The 26,279-nt window shown below is 51.7% G+C and overlaps 1 protein-coding gene across 1 annotated transcript; it reads right to left on the bottom strand.

The window, feature by feature from the left end:
- Positions 1-2,688: 2,688 nt before the first annotated feature.
- MELTF (melanotransferrin) lies at positions 2,689-24,287 on the bottom strand. Its single transcript, XM_081301057.1, has 16 exons — positions 24,131-24,287; positions 22,239-22,393; positions 21,115-21,214; positions 19,076-19,258; positions 17,834-17,990; positions 16,425-16,492; positions 13,556-13,743; positions 12,787-12,967; positions 11,984-12,135; positions 9,967-10,063; positions 8,220-8,414; positions 7,234-7,390; positions 7,079-7,146; positions 5,678-5,865; positions 3,550-3,748; positions 2,689-3,096 (listed from the first exon to the last, which is right to left on the bottom strand). Exons 1-16 carry the CDS (start codon positions 24,177-24,179, stop codon positions 3,020-3,022), a joined length of 2,214 nt encoding a protein of 737 aa, XP_081157183.1. The 5' UTR covers positions 24,180-24,287; the 3' UTR covers positions 2,689-3,019.
- Positions 24,288-26,279: the final 1,992 nt, after the last annotated feature.

The raw sequence follows: 26,279 nt of genomic DNA on the forward strand, positions 1-26,279 counted from the left end.
AGCTCACGGTGCCTTAAACAGTTGTTCAAAGCAAGGTGGATGGACCCACAGCATCAGCATCACCTGAGAATTTGACAGAAATGTTAATTCGGGGACACCCCTGCCCCCGCCCCAGACCCACAGAATGGAAAACTGAGAAGAGTGGGTAGGAGCAGCAATCTGTTTCAACAAGCCCTTGACGTGATCTGACACACACAGGAGTGCAAGAGCTCCTGGCATATAATGATTCTCAGCTGGGAAACAGCTTCAGGGTTGGTAGTGCCAACCAGGGAAGGAGAAATGAAGGAGCCCACCTGGTCCTCTGCACTTCAGTACCAGCCAGAAGCAGCCCTAGGAAGACTGACTTATAAAACCTGGTAGAGCAAAAACCACCAAGGGACCATTCAAACTTCCCATTGGATAGATTTGGGAACTGAGATTGAGGGAGGAGCAAATATTTGCTCAAGGTGAATAGCAGACATAGACTAGAATTCAAATTCCCTCAATCCTAGGTAAGTGATCCAATTATTTTTTTTTCCAAATTGAGATATCTTTTTTTAAAAAAATTGTAGCATTTTGTCAATCTTCTACAAAATGCTCCTTCAGGAATATCTTCTCACTGTACACACCAATGGGAAATGGCCTGTGTTCATTAGCAGGTAAAATCTAGCTGTGTGAGAGGCTACAATGATGGTGGGACAGAATGGACAGGAGTCAAGGGAGAGGGGAGTACAAAAACCTCCACTCCCTGAGGGATGGCAGGGTTCAGACTCTGACCAAGCAGGGCCCATCTATACTCCAGTACAGGCCAGAGAGCACCCACTGTGAGGACTTAGAGATCCGCTCCTCTCTTTCTCCCCCACCAGTGAGTTAGCACCCAGGGTGTGGGTGGCTTATTTTAGTGACACAAGACAAGGGGCAGTGGAGAAGTTTATATCCTCCTCTGTACCCAGTCCCCGGAGAGCGGACAGGACACCCAAGGGGCTGAGTGGGTGGAAGCAGCTGGAATGTGCTGGGGATGGCTGAGGCACTGTGGGGGTCAGAGAAGCAGTCCAGATGGGAGCAGGAAGCTGGGGGTTTTGCTGGCTGGAGGCCCAGAATGGTCCTTGATTTTGGTTCTTGGATAACAGGCCTCTGAGTGGAATCTGCCATTCTGGGTGAGGCAGGATAGTGGGTCTGGGCACGCAGGCCTCTGAGTACCCAAGGAAACAAAATGAATCAGTAGCAGAAAGTTTCTATCAGAATTCAAGCCTCTGCGTGTGCAGGGTTGTTTGATTTTATTTAAAAAACAAACCAACATCTTTCATGAGCAGTAACACAGCCCTTACTATCACCTGACAATCAGATCGTCACTCATGCAAATCACACCTTCCATAGCACACAGTATATGGCACCACATTGGGTGGTACGCTAGTCCAGAGTAGCCACAGAGACATAGACTTCTCACTGCACAAAGTTCCCTTAAAAAAAAAAATCAAACAATCATCGGGTCTAAGAAGAATCACACTCTCTCTCCAGTGAAGAGGTTACCAAGGTAGGAGGCCTAGCTCCTTCTGGCCTCTTGCAGCGGACAAGGGCTGCCCTAGCATGGTGGCCAGGACTCCTCAGGATGCTGTGGCTATAACCAGGATGCTGCCAGGGCCTTCTTCACTGCTGAGACATGTAAGGGATAAGCCCAGCGCCCACAGGTGGGGGCGAACCACCAGGAACCTGGCCTGTCATCAGCATCCCCAAGGCCCCCGCAGACCAGGATACAAATAGCTCCAGGCCCACGCGGCTCTCAGTCTGCTGATGAGAGCTGTTTGCTCTCGTTTCTTCTTCCTTTCTTCTTTTTTTTTTTTTCTTTTTTTCAGGGAGCAAAATTCAGAGTAAGCTTGGAGTTCTGGAAAACTTTTTCTGGCTCCTCAGAGAACCATGGCAAAGTGGAGTGGAGACAGGACTCTCTCCACACTCTTTCTGCTTACTCTCACAGGGGTCAGAAATTGAGAACCCTTTCTTTGGAGCGGATGGGCCCTGGACCCCATAGGTACAAAGTTAAGGGAGAAGATGGAGCTTACTAGGGTGAGAGAATGGCAGGTCCTCACCCTGTTCTTCAGAGGATCTCCCCCCTGTGGGCTACCTGGACCACATCCTGCTCCTTCATTTTGTAGTAAACAGCAGCAGCAGGTGTCCAGAAATAGGCTGAGGGGTTAGAGGAACCACAGTGGGGCAGGGAGAGAAGATAATCTGAGACTGAGCCCAGAAGAGGAATCTCAGGAGTGGATTCCATCTGATGGGCTTTGCCCTGGGATGGAACTGGATTCACCAACAGATGTGTTTTTAGGCAGGATTACAGCCCCAAAACCTGCATCAAGCCCCCCACCAACTAATCCCTTACTGAGAAGCATTTCCTTCTTCTGAGGGTCCCTTGAGGGTGTCACCCCTACGGTCCAGCTCTGCTCTCCCTCCAGGGCCGTGCAGAATCAGCTGCCCACACGCCCACTGGAGCCTCAGAAGACAAGGACAAAAGGCTGAGGCGACCAGCGGCTCGTTCAGAAGTGTGGGAAGGAGGTGGTGCCCTCGGGAGCAGGGGTGGAGGCGCAGCGTCCTCTGGGCAGCTGGCCTAGCAGGCGCTCTCAGGTCCCCAGGCCGCTGCGCAGCAGAGGGCCGCGTGGGAAGCCGGGCTCAGCGGTTTCCTTGGCGACCGGCCTTCTCCGCAGCCAGCCACCGGCTCCAGGTGGGAGGCTGCAGGTTGGCAGGGAGGCGCTGCCAGCTTGGGCGGCGTGACTGGGCATCGGGCCAGCCGCCTCAGGTGGCCAGGGCCAGGCGGCTGGGGGCGGGTGGCTCCGCGGGAGGGAGGGGGCTTTGCCTTAGCCTTCATCTCCATTCCAGAAACTTCTCATTGGGTCAGAGCAGGAGTTCTGGGGAGCTCTGTGCGTGGTTCCTCCCATTCCTCTCCAGCACGCGACGCTTCTCAGGACAGTGTCAGCCAAGGCCCTGCACAGACTGGCCTCAGCTGCGGTTCCTAGCAGGTCGCGAGGCCAGCTGGCCGGAGTGGCGCTCAGAGGGCATGCAGGAGGAGGCCAGTAAAGAGCGGCAGCAGCAGTGGCAGCTGGGGACCTGGGGGCTGGGCAGCCGCTGGGGAAGAAGGGACAGTTGGGACCAGGAAGACCTGGAAGCCCTGGCACCGCCCCTCTGCTTGCACGCAGGACTGTGGGCGGCTGGGTTTCTGGGTGCTCGGCTCGCTCCAGCCCACTCTTTCTATCTACCCTTTTACAATTATCTGTTCTCTTGGTTTCTGTACATATTCATTCCCGTCCAAATTATACTACATGAATATGTATGTCGTTACCTCAGATCCTCTTTGGAATATCCTTTTTAGCATTTATGTTCATTATCCAGGGCTATTTGGGTGACATGGCCAGTTCCTGCCAGAATTGTCTGCAGTTTCCCTGTTTAGACCCTCCCAGAACTCTTCCCCTGAATGGTAGGTGAAACACAGGCTGGCCTGAGACCTAGAGTGCCCTCAGCTCTCAAGGTTTTAGGGTGAAAGGGTCTAAGTAATGCCAGGGGGATGTGACAGGGCCCTACCTGTGCCCGAGCACTGCTGAGACAGCATCCCTTCCAGAGCTGCCACGTAGTCAGGCCCCAGCCAGTCAAGGTATGAGGTTTTCTCCCCTACAGGCACTGCCCGGATTGTAGCATCCTTGAAAAGCAGGTCTTGGCCATGGTATTTGGAGGAGTCAAACATTCTGAACCCGTTTGTATTGTGGTCGTCTCCAAACAGGTCCTGGAAGCACCGCAAGCAACCAGCTTTTTATCCAGGCTTACAGAGGGTTACAGGAGACCCAAAGAGCAAGTAACTTCAGGGTACCAAGATTCTGATTTGAAGCCATCAGCTTGACCACTTATGGGCCTCTGTCATGGAAGGGGCTTGGGAAAATCTATGTCTAGAGGTATCACCTTAAGACAGTGGTTCAAGAAGTTACACCAAACCACTTCTTGGATGAAGAACAGAAGCAAGAAGACCCAGAAATGAGCTATGGTGTGGATCAGATTACTAAATTTTTGCTAAGCTTGCTCAGCATATTTCAACTTTTTGGATACTGTTTTCTTGATGTATCTTAGGGGTATCTTTTCCTACAAACCAAAATAATCTCATCAAGATTGTCACCGGTAATAAAATAATAGGTGAGTTGAGGATATCTTCACTGATCAACTCCCCCTTCTCCAGTGTCCAGGCAATGGTGCTGTATTCAATTCCTTGCTGGGAATCCTTGCATTGAATGTGCTGTGAACAGCCTGAAAGAGCTATTAAGAAGACCAGAAGTAGTGTGAGAACCTATAAACACATGAATAAAGGACATCTGGAGATCAGGCATAAATGTCTGTCAGCTGATAAATATAATCAAAGGGGGAAGGAGAAGTAAGTGGCTATCAATCTTTTTTTGAGGGGACTCAGATCCTCTTGAAGATCTGATGAGAGCTGTCGGCCTTCTTCCCAGAAAAATGCATGTGCACAGAATTCTTTCCACATTACCTCAGAGGGTTTAGAGACTCCAGGGAAAGCCCACGGGCCTGGAGTAAGGAACTCCTGGGATGGAGGGACTCCATGGGGAAGACAAGTGGAGAACATAAAATTTTAGTTTGGGAACAGGCCTGAAGAGCCAGTGTCTCTGGAATTCCGTGGTGCTGGTGGGCAGAGAGCACCGTTTCCACCTAAATCAATGGAGGAGGGAAGAGGGTTGGAGGTTTGAAACCAGGGGCTCCTTGGACAGCTAGGCTCAAAATCTAGATGCATTTTGGAAGTAACAAACTGTGGATGGACAGGATGTAGAGCACAAGTCAGAGATGACTTCTGAGGAAATGGAAAGACAACAGTTGCTGTTAACTGCAGCAGGCAACTGGAGGAGGAAGGAGGACTTGATCAGTTGGAGATGCCTGTTAGAAATACAGAGGGAAGTATCAAGTAGGCATGTTAACCATGTCAGTTTGGGATGGAAAGATGGGATTGAAATCAGGGCTGAGGATGTACATTTAGGAGCCATCTGTGTACAGATGGTCATTAACGACATGAGGCAAGATGAGATTAATGAGGGGATAAGTGTAGACAGAGAAGAGGGCTTAGGACTTATTTACATCCTTATTTACATGCCAGGGAGGTGAGCAGGAACCAGGAGAGGAATTGGGAAGGAGAGGCCAGAGAGGTAGAAGGAGAGCCAGGCAGGTGTGGGGACCTGGGACCCCCTTCTAGGGGAGGGACTTGAATTTTCAGGAGGAGGGAGCTGTAGCCAGTGTTACAGGGAAGTCAGGCACAATGAGGATCGAGAAGCAGCTGCTGGATTTAGCAACACAGGTCACTGTGATTTTGACAAGGACAGCTTGAGGGCCATGGTAGGGTCTGTCTGGAATAGTCTCCATTCTTAAGAGAGAACTGAAGGAGAGGATTGATGACTCCAGAATAGAGGTAACCCTTTGGAGGAGTTCTGCTCTCAAAGGGAGTGGGTTATAAGAGCCTGTGAGACCAAGAGGGTTAGTTTGATTTTTACAGATGGCAAAAAGAATAACAAATACAAATGTGTTATTAACGAAGGCAATGTCCCCGGCATTCTCCACCAGGCATCTGCCACAGAGATGTTGATAAGAATGGTCCAGTTGAAAAGGAAAAATTAATGATGAAGGAAATAGGATAGTTGCTGGAGGAATGTCCAGGGCTTACCTGGGCCTTGTCCAGCAGTCCGTACACAGTGAAGATGTTGGTGTCTGGCCGCACCATGACAGCATGGGATGGTATCTGCGCCAAGTTGCAGGCTTCATACTGGTTGGCCTCAGCCCGGGCCCCGTTGGGGCACAGCAGCTCATACTCCTGCCACTTCAGCGCAGCGGCCCAGGGCTCGGAATTATGGCCTGAGGGAGGAGCACAGGACAGGGAGAAGTTTGGGGAAGAGGCCACTCTCCTCCCAGTCTGAGACCCTTTGCTGAGCAGAGGTGGCAATATCTGGCCAGTTCCACAATCCTTTCCGTTCTCCAAGTCCTCTACTCTATTACCAGAGTAACAAAGCCCACTGGGTAAATATGATTAGCAGGAGCTTCTGTTATGGGGACCAGGCAGAGCTGGTGGGCTTGTGCTGGGAACATGGCTCCCTCCTCCTAGAGGATGGTCCCAAGTATTCTGGGTGGAAGGTAGGCTCAGGGCCTGGAGCCTTCCCCGGCTCTGTTGAGACAAACAGTCCTGCCACCTTGGTGACCTCTAAAGGCCAGTGGGATCTGAGTTTTAAAAGACTGATATTTTTCCCTGTGTGTCTTGCTTCCCCTTGATCAATCCCAGTGTCCTTTCTGAGTGGCCTCTGTGCCTTTCTGGGCTGAGTCTTGGAGAAGAGATGTCAGGACACAGTGGACATGACTAAGCCCACAGTGTTTGGGATTTCAAAGCCTGGGACACTGCAGGGTAGGCAGAAAGTACGAGCACTGGGTGTTGGGGAAACAGCCTCCAGTCACCCCAGAGGACACAGGTCCTCTTAATGAGTGGGGGCCATGCAAGCTAAGAAGCCCTCACTGTGAAAGAACCTCAAGTGGAGGTTTAGGGGACCCTGGGGAAGAGTGATGCTGAGCTCTTTTCTCAGGTGGAAGCAGGGAAGGTGATTCCAGTGTAAGAGCTGCCCATGTGTGTGTCTGGGGTGGCCCTGCCTTGGAGTGGCTCAAAGCCAGAGGGGGGACTTTTTCCCTGCTTGGGGCACCACCCTGCTAAGGACCAAAGACCAGATGCTAATGTGAATAGACTGTGGAAAGGCCCCTGTCACCCCACCCACGTGCCTCAGCACTGCTTAATAGCACCCCGAGAGCAGGTCTCCAAGCCGACTGAGATAAAGTGTCGACACTGTAGTGGAATATGGAGTTGATCCCAGATCAGCAAGATCATCAAGTGCCCTGACACCTGGATGTGAGACTGAGGTTCCTTCTTACCTTGTGGTCCTCAGGACTCCTAGGCTCCTATGGGCAGAGCCTTCTAGACTCAAGCTCTCTCAGCTGCTGTTCAGATCCCAAACACAGAGACTGGATTGGGCTGGATGGGACAGCCCCTCTACTTGTCCCCTGCTCTGGTCCCAGCCCCTTCACATACCGTTTGTGTTGTCAAAGACAGTCGTGTGCTTAACGAAGGCAACGTCCCCTGCATTCTCCACCAGGCATCTGCCACACAGAGGGCAGGGCAGGGGTCAGGAGATGGTTCCAGCCTTTGTGTTGTCCCCAGGCCACCTGCTGGCTGCCACTGCGTACCTGAAGGCGCCACTGTCGCCGTAGTACCGCTCCTGGCTGTTGCCCACACACTTGTTGCGGCCCTGCTCGTCCCCCACACAGAGGGCACACAGAGAGGAAGGATAGTTCTTGGGGTTGTTCACAGGCACGCAGCTGGCACTGAAGAACTCACTCACCGCTGGAGGAGAGGGGAAGGGCCGAGATGAAGGGCCATGGCAGAAAGATAGCCAGGGCGGTGGGTGGATTGCTCCCCCACAGATCTGCACCAACCTGTGCTTAAACTCTCTCAGGGATAGGAGACTCACTGCCTCATATGCTTTTCTTTTCCTATTGAAGCAAGTGCCCAGCTGTCTGAAAGAGGGAGCTGCCGACCATAATGCCCTCTGAGTGATTCCATAGGTAGTTAGAAAAAAAAATGTAATGAGTTTATTTTTCCTGTTACCAGCCAGGACAGAGGTCTGTAGCTAGTCTGCCCAAGGATCTTGCTGGCTTCCCACGACTTTCCTTCCACCATGAATTATCACATGATTTCACACCAAGAAGAGCGGCTTCGTGCCTGGCATATGGGGGGGGGGGTGCTTGGCAAATGTGTCTTCCCCATCTTAGCACTTGTGTGGATTCTTGGGCACTTCTGTGGAGCCTGGCCACTTTCCACTGGGCATCCCAGATGCCTAGGGACTGCTGGGTGATGGGTAAAACCCTATGACCAGCTGGTGACAAGCTAGGTCCAGATACATGTGTGTGCACACACATACCCATAGAGGTAGTTCTACTCAGGTCAGTAGTGGACAGAGGGTACCTGGGCAGCGTCCACAGAGCCACCAGGAAGCCATAAATACTGTGCGTGACATCAGGCATAGCTCCCAGCTTTCCCTATAGACAGGACCATATCAAGAGGGAAGGGGAAATCTCTCAGGGCTGCCTTCAAGAGGACCCTCAGGGCTGGTGGCCTTCCCATCCAATGTCAAAGAAGAGTTCCCAAGTCTGTGTCTCTTGGAGGGAAGTACCTGTAAGGATGTCACAGTGCTGAGGCCTGATGAAGCCTCTCTGGATGAGGGCGCCCACTGGCACGTCCCAGCCTGCTGGGCTGCCGAAGCCTGAGTGGCAGGAGCGCTTGCCACGCAGCTCGTCCAAGGTGAAGGCATAGGAGCTGTCCCGCCTCACCACAGCCACCACGAAGTATGAACTGCTCCTGTCTGCCTCTGAAAGGACAGGGACATCTCATGAGGGGTCTCCTATCAGAGTCAGGACCAATCCCCACGGGTGTTTCCTTAAACTTGTCGCTTCCTGCTTCCTGTTTCTCTGCTTGAGAGCTGTGATTGCCCTGGGGCTCTGCAGGCTCAGGGGTGAACAACCCAAGGCCGTCCAGCAGCCTGTCCAGCAGCCTGTGTGGCTCACTCTTCAGTCTGGACCCCACCCACCCCAACAGCCCCCACTCAAAGCACTTTCCTTCTTTCCTCACACCCAGGTGGTACTTTTCTCACCTACTGGGAGAAAATTGGAGGTACAGCTGAGGGTTGAAGCATTTTCTCTAAACCCAGAGATTTTTCACAGCCAGGTGGAAAGGACAAATGGCCCCATGGTCATCACTTAATAGGACAGAGGCCAAAGCCAAGCCTAGCCCACTGAGAAGGTGTGAATGAGCCTACAAGGGGGGATCCTGAGTGTCACTTCTGTGGGCCTCCATAGTCAGGGCAGGGAGGGGCTGAGGATGTTCAAAATCAGCAAATGCCATGGTGTCCTGTATTTTTATAGCCTAGCTTGCAAGCTAACAATTTTTAAAATATTTATTAATTGAGGGTTTTAAAGGAAAAAGAATATTCAACAGAGACTAAAGTCTCTGACTCTTTACAAAAAGTTTGCTGAACACTCATACGTTGCTGGTGGGACTGCAAACTGGTGCAGCCAACATGGAAAGCAGTATGGAGATTCCTTAAAGAACCAGGAATGGAACCACCATTTGATCCAGCTATCTCTCTCCTCGGTCTATATCTAAAGGACTTAAAAACAGCATACTACAGGGACACAGCCACATCAATGTTTATAGCAGCACAATTCACAATAGCTAAACTGTGGAACCAACCTACATGCCCTTCAATAGATATGTGGCATATATACACAAAAATGAAATATTACTCAGCAATAAAAGAGAATAAAATCATGGCATTTGCAGGTAAATGGATGGAGTTAGAGAAAATAATGCTAAGTGAAGTTAGCCAATCCCCCAAACCCAAATGCTGAATATTTTCTCTGATATAAGGAGACTGATTCATAGTGGGGTAGGGAGGGGGAGCATAGGAGGAATAGATGAGCTCTAGATAGAGCATAGGGGTGGGAGGGGAAGGGAGGGGGCATGGGGTTAGAAATGATGGTGGAATGAGGTGGACATCATTACCAAAAGTACATGTATGAAGACATGAATGGTGTGACTCTACTTTGTGTACAACCAGAGACATGAAAAACTGTGTTCTAGATGTGTAATATGAATTTTAATGCATTCTGCTGTCACATATAACAAATTAGAATAAAATTTTTTTGAAAAAAAATTTGCTGATCCCATAGAGATGTTCATCGTATAGATGGGGAAACCAGGCCATGGCAGGAGGGATTTCCCTGGTGACAGAGGCACCCAGCCTAGGGACAGTGGCACTAGGGAGAGTTGGAGCTTCTGAAAATGCTGAGGGGCAAATTTTCATTTTTATAAAGACATCAACCACCACCCAGCGGAAGCCAGATGGCTGGCACCACACTCACCAGAGTAGAGTTCCCCAGCCGCGGGGACCAGGCCATACACCTTCCCTGATGTGTAAATGTCCTCGCCCCTCAAGGTCACAGCATCAATGTTCCCAGCCTACAGGGGACAGAGAGATCACCATCCCTGCCTTCTTGCTAGGTATGGGTACTCCACGGATAACCTGAGGTGTCTCAGCACCCAGCCAAGGGCTGACACAGTGTGATTGTAAGACACTTCAGTCAAATGCATGTGCATATGGGAGAATGACCAGGTCTTAGGTGACTGCAGTCTTAGGGCCTGTGGGAGAGGCCCCAGGGTTGAGACACCAAGCCCCTTGGAGGAGGCAGCTGTAGAGGTCCAGGGCCCTCTTTCCTCAGACCCTCTGGGAGCTCCCCAGGTCACCTGTAGCCCACCCCATTTGTCCATCTGAAGCCTCTTGGCAGGTGGCCCCAGGACCTGCTAAGGGGTAGCTGGTAATCCATAATAGCCTGAATAACCCCAAGGGAAGGGGATAAGGCCAGGTAACAGAGGGACCCCAGCAGCCCAGGAAGGTGGCCCACACCTTTAGGCCCAGAGGCATGAAGTACTAGTGAGCAGCAGCAGTGGCACTACATTTCAAGCCTGAAGGGTACACCTCTATGGGCCCCTCTCCCCTCACATAGACTTTCTCTCACCTACTGCGTTTTCAGGGCAGACACAGAACCTGGACCCCCACAGCCCAGGATCCTGCCTGAGTGAGGGTCCCTTCCTTGGGTCACTGCAGTGGCACAGGAAATAGAGATAAGAGCCACACTGGATGCCACCCCTGAGAGCCTTGGAAACTAGAACTCAGGATCTTTGAGCATCTTACTGGGGTTCCAAGGAACCCTGACCTTTGCTTCTCTTCCCGCAGTCCTGGGCAGCCCATTGGTCCTCTGCAGCCACTGAGAGGAGGCTCCTGCCTAAAGGAAGCCTCTTCCCACTTCTCTAACTGCTCTGGGGCCCTGGAAAAGGCATCTGGAAATAAAGTCCCCAGTCCCCCTTTCATCAATTCCAGCTGAGGTGCCTCTTCCATCTGCACTGCACACGGATGAGCTCAGCTCTGCAGAGACGAACTTCCTGCAGGCCCTAGGCAGAGTGGCTTCTCCATATCTGAGCTGGTGACCTTGGGCAAGGTACTTCCTCAGCCTCTCTCAGCCCCCATCTCCAGACCTGTGAATGGGGCTAATGACCATTCCCACCCCAAGGATGCTTGTAGAGATTCAGTGAGGTAATCTGCACCGCAGCCTCAGTGGTTACCCGGTGTCAGTGGTGACCCGGTGTGAGCCAGGTGGCCCCTTTTATTCCTGCCCATGCTCCTTTTCTTGACTTTCTAGGCAATGTTCTTCTCTGGCCTGGGCAGGGAGGGCACACCTGGGGAGCTGTGACCTGTGCTCAGGGACTGCCCTATCAGCCTCTAACCCCTTGCCCTTAAAACAGGAAGAGTTCAAAGGGCCCAAGACTAGACACCTGTGATCACAGTAGACTGTCCTCCCTGGCTGCAGGGACCTGGGCTCCTCTCTGCCTTCTGGCCTCAGTCTCCAGGCAAAGAAGCAAAGAGAATAAGAGCAGAATGGGATCTCAGAGCAGGGGCCAGTGTTTCTGTGCAGGTGCAAGTGTATTAGTGGAATGGGTCTTGGCAGGCATTAAAAGAAAAAGAGACTAAAATAAAATACAGTAGAAAACATCAAGTGTTGTTTCAATTCATATCTAAAGTTTACACATATTTCTATCTGAAAAAGATTTTTGTGCACCAGACAATGATCGATACGAAATATATTTCTAAGTGTCTGTTGCTTTCACCTATTGTGCACAGGGGGAAACTGAGACTAAAGAAGGGGAAGGGGCTTGCCCAAGACCACAGGTCTATTCCTGGCCCACTGTGGTCCTCCTTCACTGCTTTCTCTGTGGCCTTCTCTCAGGAGATGTCCTCCTCCCCAGGCAGCATGGGGCTGGGGGGCTGCTAAGGACCATCCCAGGCAAAACCACCACATGCCCACCTGACCCACTGTGGCACACCTGGATCTGCTCCATGCAGTGCTGGGGGGACTGGGCCGACACACACTGGATCTCAGGCTTGAGCCTCTGCCGGCTGAAGGCCACCGCCATGTCACCACACTTCTGAATCTCGGGTGTGGACAGCACGCACCAGCGCAGGTAGTGGGGCATCCCTGTGTGGGTGGGCATGTGGGCGCTGGTGTTCAGTGGGAAGAGCTTGAAGTCAGACCCAAGGGAAACTCTGGGCCTTTCTCTTGTTAGCTGCGTGTCCAGGTTACGTTATTTAACCATCTGATCCCACTTCCTCACACAGGAAGGGGTGAACTGCCTCTTCCACGGGGCAGTGAGAAGCTTGAGGCAGACCATGGCTGCCATGTATCTGAGTGTCTGGCCACCATTTCCCTGGTTGGGGGAGGGCTTATAGGGTCAGGGACTAGAGAGACGAAGCCCAGTTGTAGACTACTGCAATACTCCAGGCAATGCCAGAGACAGGGCTGAAGCCATGGGGTGGACAAAGGGAGGAGGAAGGAGAGGTTGTGGGGGCAGAACTGACAGAACTCAATGGCCCTAAGACAGACCCTAATGGCTGGGATCCTGCCTCCTGGAGCAGGTGGGCTTTCCAGGGTCCAGAGGTCCAATAACCACAGAGAAGCTTCCCCCACTAGCCCCAGAGGCAGAGAACTAGAAGTGACCAGCTCCCATAGGGGCCACAGGCATATGGCAGGTCTCCCAGGTGAGTGTCCTCCCCTGCCCACCCACCTCAGAGACCCTGCCATGCCAGTCAGGTTGGGGTGGAGCTGGCAGGAGTAGGGTCAGGGACTTACGGTTGGGGTCACAGAGCAGACCCTTCATGGCATGCAGGTACTCGCGGCCCAGCCATGCCTCATAGGTCTGCGTGGCGATGGGCACGAGCTCCGTAGTAGAGTCCTTGAACAGCAGGTTCTTCTGACCATAGGCCTCAGAGCTGAACATCTGGAAGCTGCTGCCCTCATGGCTGAACAGACGCTGTGTGTCAAAGGTGGGTGTGGGGGTGAAAAGGGTGCTGCCAGGCCACACTCTTCCTTCCCCAGCTCAGACACCACCTCCTTCTCCTACTATGAGGGCCAGGCGAGGCCCCCCTCCCCTTCAGGGCCTCCCCAAGAAGAACTCTCCTTCTTCTGTGCTCCTCTGGTTCTGGGTGTCCATTCAGTTCATCTGCCTTGTCGCATCCCACCCTTTGCACAACTTGGTCTAGGTTGGGTCAGTACTGGGGACAAGCAATGGCTGGGCAGCTGCCATGTGAATGGGGTGAAACCAGATACCACGGGGTGCACCCTAGAGTCGGGAGTGTATGGCTGTCAGAAGCAGAGGTTTCAGCAAAGCATTCTTCAGCAATCAGTGTCAAACTCTGAAAGGAACTGGACTCGTCCTTTGGCTCATTTGCTCATGTGTTCTGATTTTGATCTTCAGAGGCATAGGCACAAGGAGTTTTCTCTGAGGGATGCCTGAGGCTCCCTGTGTCCCTGTCTGGCCAGACCTCCTGCCTCCCACACTGTGGGAGAGAAGACCCAGCACCAGCTGGGAGGCTTTGAGGGGTGGGGTGCCCCATCTCACCTGGCCTTCATTGAGCAACCTGAAGATGAGGCCCCCATCCATGTCAGCCCGGACAACCACAGCGTGTGCAGGCACCCGAGCCAGGTGGCATCGCCTCCATTCAGTGACATCGGCTCGGCTGCCGTCTCTGCATAGCAGCTCAAAGTCCTTCGACAGCAGCGTCTGGCCCCAGGAGGGCAGAGTTTTCCCTGTGAAGATGGGAAGGCTGGTGAGCCACCTCTTATCCTAGGAGGGACAGAAGAGGAAGCCTGGGGACTAGGTGTTATGGAGGTGAGAAACAGCACCACAGGGCTGTTTAGGGGCCAGCTTAGGGGTGCACCTCCAGGACCTGGTGTCTACATGGTCTGTGTCTGTTTGCTTATAGTTTCTACCTCTTACCAGTTTCTATTAATAAATCGGATTTAACAAATCTAACGGCAATACAGCACATATACATAAGACTACTTATTAAAGATAAAAAGAGTAAGAAAATAAGAGAAGCTCAGGATGAGAGAGATAAATGTACCAAGAAGGCAGAGGCCAGGGGACAGGGAGCAGGGAACATGGTGAGAACACACCCTGACAAAATCTACCCAGAACCATATGCCAGAGAGCAAAGGGTAACTCCCCAGAGCCTTACCGGCAACCCCAGTTACTAATATTTTGGTCTATTTCCTTTAAGTTCTTTTTTCTATCCCTCCCACTTCTCTCTATAAAGTATTTTTCTATACTGTTAGAAACTTTCCACAAAACTTATTTATTTCCTATTGGGCCTGGAGGTATACACCTGTGACCTGAGGCAGGAGGATTACAAATTCAAGACCAGCCTGGGTAACTTAGTAAGACCCTGTCTCAAAATAAAAAATAAAAAGGGCTGGGGGTGTAGCTCCATGTAGGTGTAGAGTACACCTGGCTAGGTTCAATCCCTAGTACTGCCAAAAAAAAAAAAAAAGATTTATTTGAAAGAGTGACATCAACACTGAAAATCAATATTAAGAAGACAGATTGACTAATATTAGGCACAGAACTAAGCCACAGATGGTCCTACATAACAATATTTTTTTGACTTTTAAATTTACAACCAGAGGTGAACCGCTGCTAGGAAATAGGAAGGAACAGATAATTTGTGGGGTCATAAAAACTTTCATTCCAAAGTGATTTAAAAATAACACCCCCAAACAACAGGAAAACTCTAGAAATGTTTTTTTTTTTTTTTTATCTGTGACACTCTTGTTACTCGGTGCAGATCTCTCCCTGCACTCTCCAACTTTTCTCTGTTTCTAAATTGCTGCAAAACCTTTGCATAGATCTCTGTGGTGTCATTTGCTTTCCTACAAGATAAAGGTGCCATTTGTGTACTTCCATTCATTACTCTTGTTTCTCAACTATGAGGGTCAAAGTTATATTACGATACTACTTTAGACATTTATGTCAATTTCACTCATTTGCTGTTGTCAATTTTTTTTTTCCATAAACATCCTGTCCTAGGATCAAGGAAATTGAAGAGCTCCAATATCTAAATACCACATGTGATCACACACAGATAGGTCGTGGATCTGAAAAAAATTGCTACAAAAGACAAAGTTGGGACAATTGGTGAATCTGGAATATGGATTGCAGATTAGGTAATAGTACATCAATGGTACATTTCCTGATTTGATTTCATGCTAGGTATACACCTCCTTGTTCTTAGGAGATGTGTCCTAAAGTTTTCAAGGGTATGACACAGGCAAATGTACTGCCTGCCACACATGATAGATCAAATGTGACCAAACTCTGAAAGCTGGAATCTGGGTGAAGAATAGATGGGAGTACTTTGAATTATTCTAGCAACTTTTCTAAAACTCAGTTATTTCAAAATTAAGAAAAATTTTAAATGACAACTATATAATGGACCAACACATAACACCAACCTTTTTTGTTTTGGGTACCAGGGGCGCATAACCACTGAGTCGCATCCCTAGCCCTTTACTTGGAGATAGGTTCTTGCTACATTGCTCAAGGCCTCACTAATTTGCTAAGGTTTGCCTTGAACTTGTGATCCTCCTGCTTCAGCCTCCTGAACCACGAGGTTTACAGGCATGTACCACCTTGCCTAGCACACCAACTGTTATGGTCTGGATGTGAGGTGTCCCCCAGAAGCTCACAGGAGACAATGCAAGAAGGTTCAGAGGACAAGTGATTGGGTTATAGAGCCTTAACTCAATCAGTGAACTAATCACTTGATGGGATTAACTGGGTGGTAACTGAGGGCAGGTGGGGTGAGGCTGGAGGGGGTGGGTACTGGGATTGTGCCTTTGAGGTATATAATTTGTATCTGGCCAGTGGAGTCCTCTCTCTGCTTTCAGATCATCAAGTGAGCCACTTCCTTCCTCCACACTCTTCTGCCATGTTGTCCTGCCCACCTTGAGCCCCGAGGAATGGAGCCCACTGTCTATAGACTGCGGCCTCTGAAACCGTGAGCTCTCAAATAAACTTTTTCTCCTCTACAGTTGTTCTGGTCAGGTCTTTTAGTCACAGTAGCGTAAAAGCTGACTAACATAAATAAGACCTTGTCCAGGGGGACAAGGAATGGCTTTTCAGGAAATGGGAGAAAAATGCCAGGAGGGACAGTGGATGAACTTAAAAAGGCAGACACCGATTATCAAGTTGAAACGGAAGGAACCTAATGCCACATACAAATCAGAGCCTCCTCTCGATACTCACTGGCCCCGCACCCTGCAGAGCACGTGGGAGACCTTTGATGAAATGAACTTCCTTTCTGCAGATAGGAGTGCTAAGGTTCAGAGATCACGGGACTGGTCCAAGGTCACCCGGAGACTCAAGCAGCATTGAGCATCTGGTACCATCTGGGGGCCCACCTCAGGCAGCCTGGGCCTTACTTACTCACCATCAGTGTTCTCCAGCACAGTGCTGTGCTTCACGAAGGCCACGTCCCCTGCCTTTTCTGCCACACACCTGTGGAGGAGAAACCATGATCCTGGGTGGGGCCATTCTCCCCTCAGCCCCTGGGTCCCACCCATGTCCAGTGTTGGAGGTGTAGCCTGGGCTGCAGGGGTGGCCCTGGGGCACACATTTCCTAGTCCAGCAGTCCCCGGCTCCAGCTCCCTGGCTTGCTGACTGTGTGGCTTTGCCAAGTTGTGGACCCTTCATCTGTCAAGTGGGGATGAGAAAGCAGCTCCCTATGGGGTCGCCATGAGGAGGAAAGATTCTTTATAATCATATGCATCCTGAATATGATCCCGCTGAAGCAGGGAATATGACTAGAAGATCTTCTCACACCATACCAAAAAATCCTGAGTAGAAGTGACCTTGACGTAGTTATCTATATGAAAATGCCCAGTGTGGGAGGCAGGTCAGGGCCTGCTAGGAAAAGGGACTACTTGGTTCTCTCTATTTTTTTTTTTTTTTTTTTTTTTGTACTGGGGATTCAACTCAGGGCCACTCAACCACTGAGCCACATCCCCATCCCTATTTTTGCATTTTATTTAGAGACAGGGTCTCACTGAGTTGCTTAATGTCTTGCTTTTGCTGAGTCTGGCTTTGAACTCACAATCCTCCTGTCTCAGCCTCCCGAGCTGCTGAGATTACAGGTGTGCACCACCATGCCTGGCAACTACTTGGTTCTCTACAGCCAGAAAATAGGCAGGAATTTGACAAGGAAAGAGCAGAGGACACTAAGAGGCAGACAGGATGGGCAGGCAGCCCAGGACATGGAGGAGCTGGGGAGGAGTGTTTTCTTTTCTGTGCAAAATCTGCATTCACCCAGGCTATCTCCTGGGTATAGGGACCAGCAGATATCCCTGCTCCAGGTGCAGACACTGAGGATTGGCAGCTAGAAATGCTTAGGTTTCCATTCCATCCTCTCATTTGGAGACAAATACAATTGAACTATGAGCTGTTATACTCTTTGGGGTCCATGGTCATCCAAAGTACCAGTCTGAACTAGCTGCAGAGAAGGGACCAGACAAAGTGTCCAGCTGTACTCCCCCACCCCATGGCCCTCCCTGCTGGTGGGAGACACCAGAATGGGGTCCCAGAGTAGCCAAAGGGTGGCTTTTTCCATTTTCCTTTCTCTGAGCCCTCCGTTCTCTAAATACACCAAACATGTTGACTTTATGAGCAAATCCAGCCTGGCACATTCTGGTTTGATGTTAATAAACAAGCCAGGGCATAGCACAGAACTGTATAAAGGATGCTTTGATACACTGCCACTCCCCGTGTGGCCTCTCTGGGCAAAATGTTTTCCCTCCACCTCCGACTCAGCTTCCCTCCCTGTCCCTCTCTAGGCACCCTCACCGGAAGGCTCCGCTGTAGTCATAGTATCTCTCCAGGGGGCTCTTGTCACACACACCCTCCCCAGAGGTGTCACCCCGGCAGAGGCGACAGAGAGATTCCGAATATCTGGTTTCTCCTGCTCCTGGGACGCAGCTGCCCCCAAAATAGTCACTGACAGCTGTGGAAATAGAGCAAAAAGAGGTTACTTGGCAGGCTGCACTTTCTACAGACTCAGGCTGTTTTGTGGTGGGGGTGCTCTACATGGAGCCCCTCGTCTGGATGCTTCTGAGAATTGTCTCACCCTCTCGCTTCAGCCTGAGTAAAACTGGAGAAGTGGATGAGATCAGTGATTCTCACGCTGGGTCCAGAACATTGGCAATGTGCAACTGGGTGGGACTGTTGCTGTTTAAAAGTTCCCAGAGGAGTACAACATTTACTCACAAATGTCCACACAGGACAACCAAATATCAACTGGATGCTGTTCTCTCTGGGGTTCATTTCCAAATCCGCACGTGTGGTTAATGAAAGGGGTTGTGACTTAACAAGTATTGTCCCGGGGACAGACAACACTTCTCAAATCATGGTGGGAGGAGAGGAGCTGAGAAGGAGCCTTGCAGTGAAGAGGTTAGCTCTGCTGACTTGGATGTTGTTTTGGGCCGTGCTAGCACTTAGGCCCCAGGTTCACTCCCTTCACAAATATTTGTCCTGTGACAAGGGAGGATGCCCTACTTCCTGCACTGTGCCAGGCAAGCCATGACCCTCAGCCAGGATGAGTGCCATCTTGGTCTTCTCTCTTTGTCCTCCCAGAGGAGTAGATAAGCATGCCCTGTGACAGATAAGCCACACACACCTGGCCACCATCTGAGAGTCTAGGCTCCCAGGCAGGGGTTGTGCTGGGTTAACAGCTGGCTGGACTCTTAAGCCACTTGGGAGCTTTCTGGGTGCAAATCAGGAGCTTGGGTCCTGAAAATATAGTGTTTCTGATCCTTCATGCTTCTGGTGACCTGCACCAAGTCTGTACCAGTGGCAGCCACTCCTTGGTGACTCACGCCTCCCTACTGTGGGCTAGACCTGTGCTTAGCTGTCATGTGGGCTACCATGACAAGTGAGTGAAAGCCACATACTATAGGGGCCAATAAGTGAAGAAACACAAATGGCAGCCGCACAGGGCTGGCCAGCAGAGTGGAGGTGGTGATTCCACAGACTACGCGGTAGGGAAGGAGGGGACACCCAGGCACCCTGTGACGAGCCTTGAGTCCTTACCTTTGAGCACGTCGCAGCCCATCACTGAGAGGCGGCCGCTCTCCACCAGGTAGCCCACAGGCACATTCCAGCCCACTGTCCGGTTGATGCCCGTGTGGCAGGACTTCACTCCTTTCAGGGTGTTTATGGTCACATTGAAGTTCCTCCTGACTACAGCCACAGCATAATAGGAGGTCCCAACCTCTAGGAGGGAGGTGGAGGAGTGAGGGTGGCAAGGGAAAAGCCTCAAGATGGCCACAGTGCCACTCTGCTGGGAAGGTTGTGGGAATAGCGTGGGTGTGCAGGTGTGGAGCACATGTGTGTACACATGGGTGTACATGGGCATGTGGATGGCACTGGATTATAGAGAGATCAAGAGGGCACGATCCATGTCTTCTCACGAGACCTTGCCTTCCTCCAGCCTCACGAGATAGATACTATCCCAAGACAATTATTCATTCACCATATCCCCCCTACTTTTCCTTCCCAAGCCAGCTGGCGCTGGGCTGCGGCTGCATTTGTGCATGTGTCCAGCTCTGTAGCTGGACAGAAAGCAGAAGTAGCCTGCATGTCTTTTGCTTTCCAAAAACCTAGGTCCTGAGAAGAACGTGGTGGGCTTGAAGGAAGGATGTGGTGGTTATGGGGAGAAGATGGCTGGGAGGGACAGGGGGAGCAGGGCAGGGGCTTCCTGGTATTGGGAAAAGCAATGTCCTAGTGATGAGGGGAGAGACAGGGAGAAAGAGACAGAGACACAGAAAGTACTAGCAATGTGGTCCCAAGTCACTTAAGACCCTGAATGGCCATGGGGGGGCTGTGTGTGTCTCTATAGCCTTGCAATATTTCCCTGGGCCAAGAGTGGCCCAGAAGCGACCGATCAGATAAGACACAGGTGACTCATCTGTGGGGATTGATGACCCAATGGCCCCCTGTCCCTCTCCTGAGTCTGGCTCCTGCCAACTCAAGCAGTGCTGTCCAGCACCACCCCTGACTCACCCATCCTCCCTTTCCTTCCAGATTCTGGACCTACCAGGCTCTTGCCTACCTGGGATCATTGTCAGGTCTCAGCTTAAATGTCACCTCCATGGAGAACCCTCGTTTGCCCTATTTTGTAGATTTCCCCATGCCCCTCACTTCTCCTCTCATGGCCCTTCCTTTTCTTCACTGTACCTGCCACCTGGGTCACTGCAGTTTTTGCTGCCTATTTGTTCCCTGTCTCACTCCTGTTCTCTGCAACAGAAGCAAGGTCTCTTGCTTCCTATGCAGTAGGTGCTCAATGGAGGTATTGAACTGAAGAGGAAGAGTGTGTTCAGTCTGACTTCCAGGGAAAGCAGAACTGCACTATGTGTTGTCATGTGACAATCAGTTCAACAAGTACCTAGCTAGTGAGACCCTGTGTAGAGTACCAGGGGTACACAAAGATGAGAACTAGGTCCTCCTTGTGGAATCACAAGGAAGGGAAGAGAGGCCCTTAGCAAGGGTGAGAGGAGTTCTGGGAAGCTCCTGGGGGAGGTGACCACCTCACTGACTCTGACAGTAGTTAGACATTGAACAGGCAGAGGTGGTCGGGAGATGCCAAGGCAGGGTGAGTTGAGGGCAGATCTGCTGTGAGAGGCAGGGATGGGGTAAAGGAGCTCACAAAGCTCCTCCCAATGTGCTCCTGGTCTGTTGGGCTCTGTGGTTCCTCTTCCACCTGTCCACGCTGCCTCCCACAGAGAGCCATGGTGTTTTCGGGTAGCTGAGCATCACCAAAACCTTGGTCATACAGGTAATCATTCATTCAGCTCTATGCCCACCACTGCACCAGGTTTGGTGGCAAAAGTTAGGGGAACTGGACTCCCCATGAGGAAGGACTCAGGTCAACCCTCTGTGTCCCTGGCTTTCTTGCCCAGGGGCTTCAAGAGTGAGCTAGGGGCTTGCCAGAGGGTCTATCAGCCTGGGACCCAGGACTGCTTTGTGGACAGGTCTAACGGCCAGCTCAGAGGCTGCAGGGTCAGCCAGCCCAGACTTGTGAGTTGACTTCTGGGTGGGGGCCTTGCTCTCTCTCCCACTCTGTCCTGTACCTTGATCATACACTTCGCTGACCACAGGCTTCAGGCCGTACTCCTTCCCCGCTTCATAGATGGCTCCTCCATCCAGAGTGATGGCGTCAGCCTCCTGGGCCTAGTAAGAAACATGCAGGTCACCCAGTCCTGCCTAACTGGCCTTTCACGAGGAACTCAGGAACGCCTCCAGGTGGCCTAGGGACACTTGAAAAGTCCTGGAAATGTGTGCTGTGCTTTTTGTCTATCCCAATCTGGAGGGGCCCAGGGCTCTTCCCCTTTATCAGGCTGAAGTTTCACCTTATTTTTCTAACTCTTGCTATTTTAAAAAATATTAATTGTTTATTTTAGCATATCATAATAGATGCATGCAGTAAAAAAAAATCAGATAATACAAAGTGCCAAGTTATAAAAAGTGAATCTTCCTTACTTTCCTATTTCTCAGCCCTGTTCTTAGGTTTTTCCTCTCAAATAGTCTATAGAGACTGAATCCCATAGATGCCCTCTTTTTTTTTTTTCCTTTTTATCTTTAAACATGAATGAAAGTGCACTGTCATCGTGTTACGGGAAGAAGGGATGAGATTAGGATTCAGTGTAACTGGTGTCTGCCCTCACAGTGGAGCCTGACCCAAGGCCTTGGCTTCATGGAGGTCTACAATGTCCCTCCCAATCCTGTGCTGCCTCTGAAGACCACCAGTGCCGGTTTAGTGGGGACAATCCTCGCCAAGGCCTCTTTGACTTCTTCCCAGAATCCATACAAGTGTCACTGTGGAAAGTTCCATGGCAGCAAGTAACTACCATGAAAGGTCACTGCTGTCTGCCCCCACCCCCATGTGGGTGGTGTCCCCATGCAGGCAGGGGCCTTGTGGAAGGGAAGCCCTGCCTCTCAGTCACCTTTCTCCAGCAGCACCCATCTGAACAGACACCCTCCCTCGGCCTCCAGCCTGGCCTGGGCTGGGAGGAAACAAACTGACCCTTGTTGCCGGGAAACTCAAGAGATCCTATTGCCCAGCCCTGGCAGAGGGAGGCCGGCCCCTTTCCCAGTGAATGAGGCTGTTGTGCTGTGCACTCCACCTGAGTCAGAGCCCTCTTGTCTAGGCCAGTGGTGGCAGGAGCAGGGCGGGGTGGCGGGGGAGAGGCCTCACCGTGATGAGCTGGACACAGTGGTCAGCAGAGATGCCCTGGATGCAGAGGAGGGAGGGCTGGATGCCTGCTTCCTGGAAGGCCTTGCTCATGTCGCTGCACTTCTGCTGCTCTGGGTCTGACGTGGTACACCATCGGACCTCAACTTGGCCGAGCACTGAAGGCAGGAGACAGTGAGGTCTAGCTCCCAACGTGGCCCATCCAAGTGCCCTAAATGGCTCCAGCCTCAGTCCAGATAGCCAGTCCCCTTCAACAGTCTTGCCCTCCCACAGGGTACAGAGACAGGGCAAGGTGTGCTCAGGGCCTCCTAATCAGGGACATTGGCAGATGGGGCAGCTCAGAAACTGACCCAATACTGAGGAGTGGACAATCTCCCAGGACAGCTGAGCAGCTGCCCCACCTCCCTCCACCTGCCTAGGTGGAGGCGGAGGCTGGAGGGAAGAAGCAGCACTGCCTGGGAAGCCCCAGCAGGCTCCATGACTTGGCAAGTTCTGTCCCTTTCCAGGCCTCCAAGAAGAGGGTACTGGCCTGGGGTTCTTCCCTCAGCAGTGTCCCTGGGCCCTCCTGAACAGGGGCATGTGCCTGAGAACAGGTGGCTGTGGTGGGCTGTCCCAGAGAAGCCTGGCTCCTTCTCTTGAGTGTCTGTGTTCTTGGCTGCGGTTCAGACCCTGGGACACAAGAGGGAAGGCTGAGGAATCAGCAGGTTGGGTTCAAGTTCCTGCCCCTATAACTGGTGACTTCAGGAAATATTTGATCTCGCTAGGCCTGTTTCCTCTTCTGAGAAAAGAGATGAGAAAACTTACCTTATGTTGGAAGTAATCTGTGTGCAGAGCCCAGGACACACAGGTCTTCAGTAGACTTGCACTTGGGCCCTTTGATCTGACCAGGTCAGGGACTCAGAGCTCCCAGCAGGGCCCCAGAGGAAGGGGTGCCAGGCTCCCCTGAGGTTGATAATTTTGCAAACCTGAACTCCTCCACTGTTCACCTCCCCAGTCAGACTCCTTGGAGGTCTATGCTCCGGGTTGGGGTTCAATTCTCTCTGCCCAAAAGCCAAGTCCTCCTCTTGTGGCAGCCTATGCTGTCCAATCCCTACTTCAAGCATCAACACTGTAGCTGCCTGCACGGCCTCCTCCTCTCCTGACCTGTGGCCACCTAGGAAGGTCGACAGTCCTACTCCTCCCTACAGGTCCAAACTCCCAAACCTTCCCTCACCTGGAGTTGGGTCAACCGCAGAGTCCAGACGAGGGATGGGAGGCGGGTTAATTTTTGGACTGATGAAGAATGAGCAGTGATGTGAACTCCAGCCCCTCGGCAGTCACCGCCCGCAATCCCTGCTCCCGAAGTTCCCGCCTGACTTAACCCAGTCTCAGGCCCTGACTCCCTTGGGTGCTGACGCGAGAAGACCCACATTCGCAGAGTGGGGGTGCAGTCTCCCAGGCGGCGTCCCACGCCCTCCTGCCAATCAATCCCTCTAAATACACACCCTCCCCTGGGGGGCTCGGGAAATAAGGCTGCTTTGGTCCCCAAACCCTGCCTGGGTTTCCACGCCTGTCAGGAGCAGCCATCCTGGGGGCCCTCCTCCGGGACACCCTGAGGCTCTCCCCCAGGCGCCTCTTTGGCAAGTCTGGAGAGTCCCTTTTTCCAAGGCCAGGTTCGAGGCCGCCTCCTCCAAGAAGCCATCCGGAGTGCCAGGTCTGCCCAACGGTGGGAGACCCCCTGCCGTCCTCACCGACCCGCGCCTTGCGCTTTGCCTACTCTCCCGCCCTCGGGGACGCGGGCTCAGGACGCGTTTCGAGGCTTCCGGCCCCGAAAGGCTCCCGGCCCCGAAGGGCTGGAGAGCTTTTGGGATCCCCGCCGGGGCGCCTGCTCTCACCGCACGGCGCCAGGGCCTCACCAGTGTGCAGAGCCAGCAAGAGCCACAAAGCCACGCTCCAGCCCCACATGGCGCAGACTAGGTTGGGTTGGGTCTGGGTCCGGGTCCGAGAAGATCAGCAGCAACCGGGATTGCTCGCTCCTTCCTTCCTCGCCCTGGCCCCAGCTACTTAAGAGCGGCCCCAGCGCGCGTCCGTGATGTCCACGCCTCTGGGGCGCAGCATCCTGCCCCGCCTCCCCGCCCCGGACTGGACACCTGGGATGACCAATTTGGCCTTGGCTTTCACTCTGGCGCCTCCTGCTGGGGGACCTCGACCCGCGCGAGGGCAGGGTCTGAAGCCTCGGACCTGGCTCCTTCCCCTGAACAAGCTACCCCGCCTTCCAGACCATCCCGACTCGTCCTAGAAAGACCTCAAATATCATGTCTAACTGGAAAGGGACAGTTCCGATTTGGAAGGAAGAAGAGATTAGAATCCGGGGAGGCCTCCCTTCAAACACATACTTCTCAAAGGATCTGGGGATATAGAGATGAACTCTGGCAGATATGGTCCTGGCCGTGGAGGGGACTTCACAGTCTGGGTGACTGCCTTTGCTCGGCCTAGAGAGGGGTAGTGACTCACCCCGGGTCACACATTAGTCAGTGGCATAACTGGAACTAGAGCCCAGGTCCCCAGCAGAGCTAGCTCCTTCCGTCGTGATTTGAAAGATGGGAAGAGGATCCAAGAAGAATAGGAGGAGGAAGAAGAAAAGGCCAAAGGAAGAGGAGGAAGAAAGGAAAGAGGGTGAGGGAGGAAAGGGTGGGCTCTTTTGCTAGGCAAGTGGCTCTCATAGCAGATCCCCAGAGCACCAACATTAGGGTCACCTGGGCTCTAATTACAGCTCTGCCACTGACCAAATGTGTTGGAAATGCAAATTCTTGGGCCCTACCTGATCACAGACTCTGGGGCCACCAAGCTGTTTTTTTTTTTTTTTTTCCTGGTGCAAAGTAAAGTTTGAGAATCACTATTGTTGATAAACCAGAGCTGAGGTTCTGTTTGATGGGGATGTGGAAAATGGACTGCAGGGATTGTTACCTGCCTCCACCTATGTCCTCACCTTTTATTATTATCTCTCACAAGTGCTCAGAAATGAGACCCTATTTCTTTGCCAAAGGAAGAGGACATGGGTAACATGAACACTGATGAGTGAGAGGGAAGGGACCCTGGGTCTGGTTTGTCTACCTTTGAGACTGCTCTGCACCCTGAGGAAGGAAGCTCTCACCCCTCCAACTGGGCCACTAAGCAGCTGCTTTGCCTCACACTAAGATGATGAGTAGAAGGAATATGTGCTGGTCCTCTGGAGACCTGAGCTCTTTTTTATTATTGACTCACCCCTCTTTGGGCTTGTTTCCCCATATGTAAAAGGTAGATGATGATGGCTCTGACACTCTCCTTCCCCTCCTGTCTGCTCTGGAGGCATGAGCTGTGGAAGCTGGATCCACTGGGAGGAGGAGGTGTCTCTTTCTAATTTGCATAAAGGTGCCATATGGATTAGCAGGTAGCCCTGCCACAGGGGCTTCCTAAGAAGACAGAATAAATCTAAGTGTCCTTAGCAAGCCTCCTCCTGATGATGAGGATGAAAAGGCTTATTCTGTTATACTCCAGGAGCAACTGGAAGGTCACTGGCAGGATCAGTGTCTCTCTCTCTCTCTCTCTCTCTCTCTCTCTCTCTCTCTCTCTCTCCATCTCTCTTTCTTTTCTGGTATTGGGGAGTGAACCCATGGCCTTGCACATGTTAGGCGAGTGCTCTACTACTGAACTACACCCCCAGCTCTGATCTGTGTTTATTAAGTTCTTCCTTTGGCAAAACTCCAAGTGACACACCAAAAAAAGTCAGAACAACCACAACCTAAGAGTTTGGGTGAACTCTTTCATAATGAGGTCTTTCCCTGATCTCAGGTTCAGACCTCAATTGTGACATTCAGTGAATTTGCTCTCTCTGGATTGCAGAGGTTTCTATTTCAGGCCTATTTGACTGGACTTAGCATGGGCAAGGTTTTGTATTAATGTGTGTAACAGGGAACTCTATCTCAGCTTGAACCCAGAGTCCATTATTTTTGGGATGCAGATATACCTGGGTGTGTCAGAGGAATGAGTGGGATGGATGTGAAACTAATAAGGCAATAATTTAAT

This window comes from Spermophilus citellus (genome assembly GCF_964194105.1).
Source record: "Spermophilus citellus genome assembly, chromosome: 7".
NCBI lineage: Eukaryota > Metazoa > Chordata > Mammalia > Rodentia > Sciuridae > Spermophilus > Spermophilus citellus.

What these genes read in the sequence shown, in the direction of transcription:
- MELTF (XM_081301057.1), bottom strand. Translation starts at nt 24,179, where the DNA reads ATGTGGGGCTGGAGCGTGGCTTTGTGGCTCTTGCTGGCTCTGCACACT. An exon ending in ACTGCATGGAGCAGATCCAG is followed by an intron (nt 10,064 to 11,983) that starts GTGTGCCACAGT and finishes TGTCCCCTGTAG; the next exon opens with GCTGGGAACATTGATGCTGT. An exon ending in TGTCTTTGACAACACAAACG is followed by an intron (nt 5,866 to 7,078) that starts GTATGTGAAGGG and finishes CTCCTCCCTCAG; the next exon opens with GCCATAATTCCGAGCCCTGG.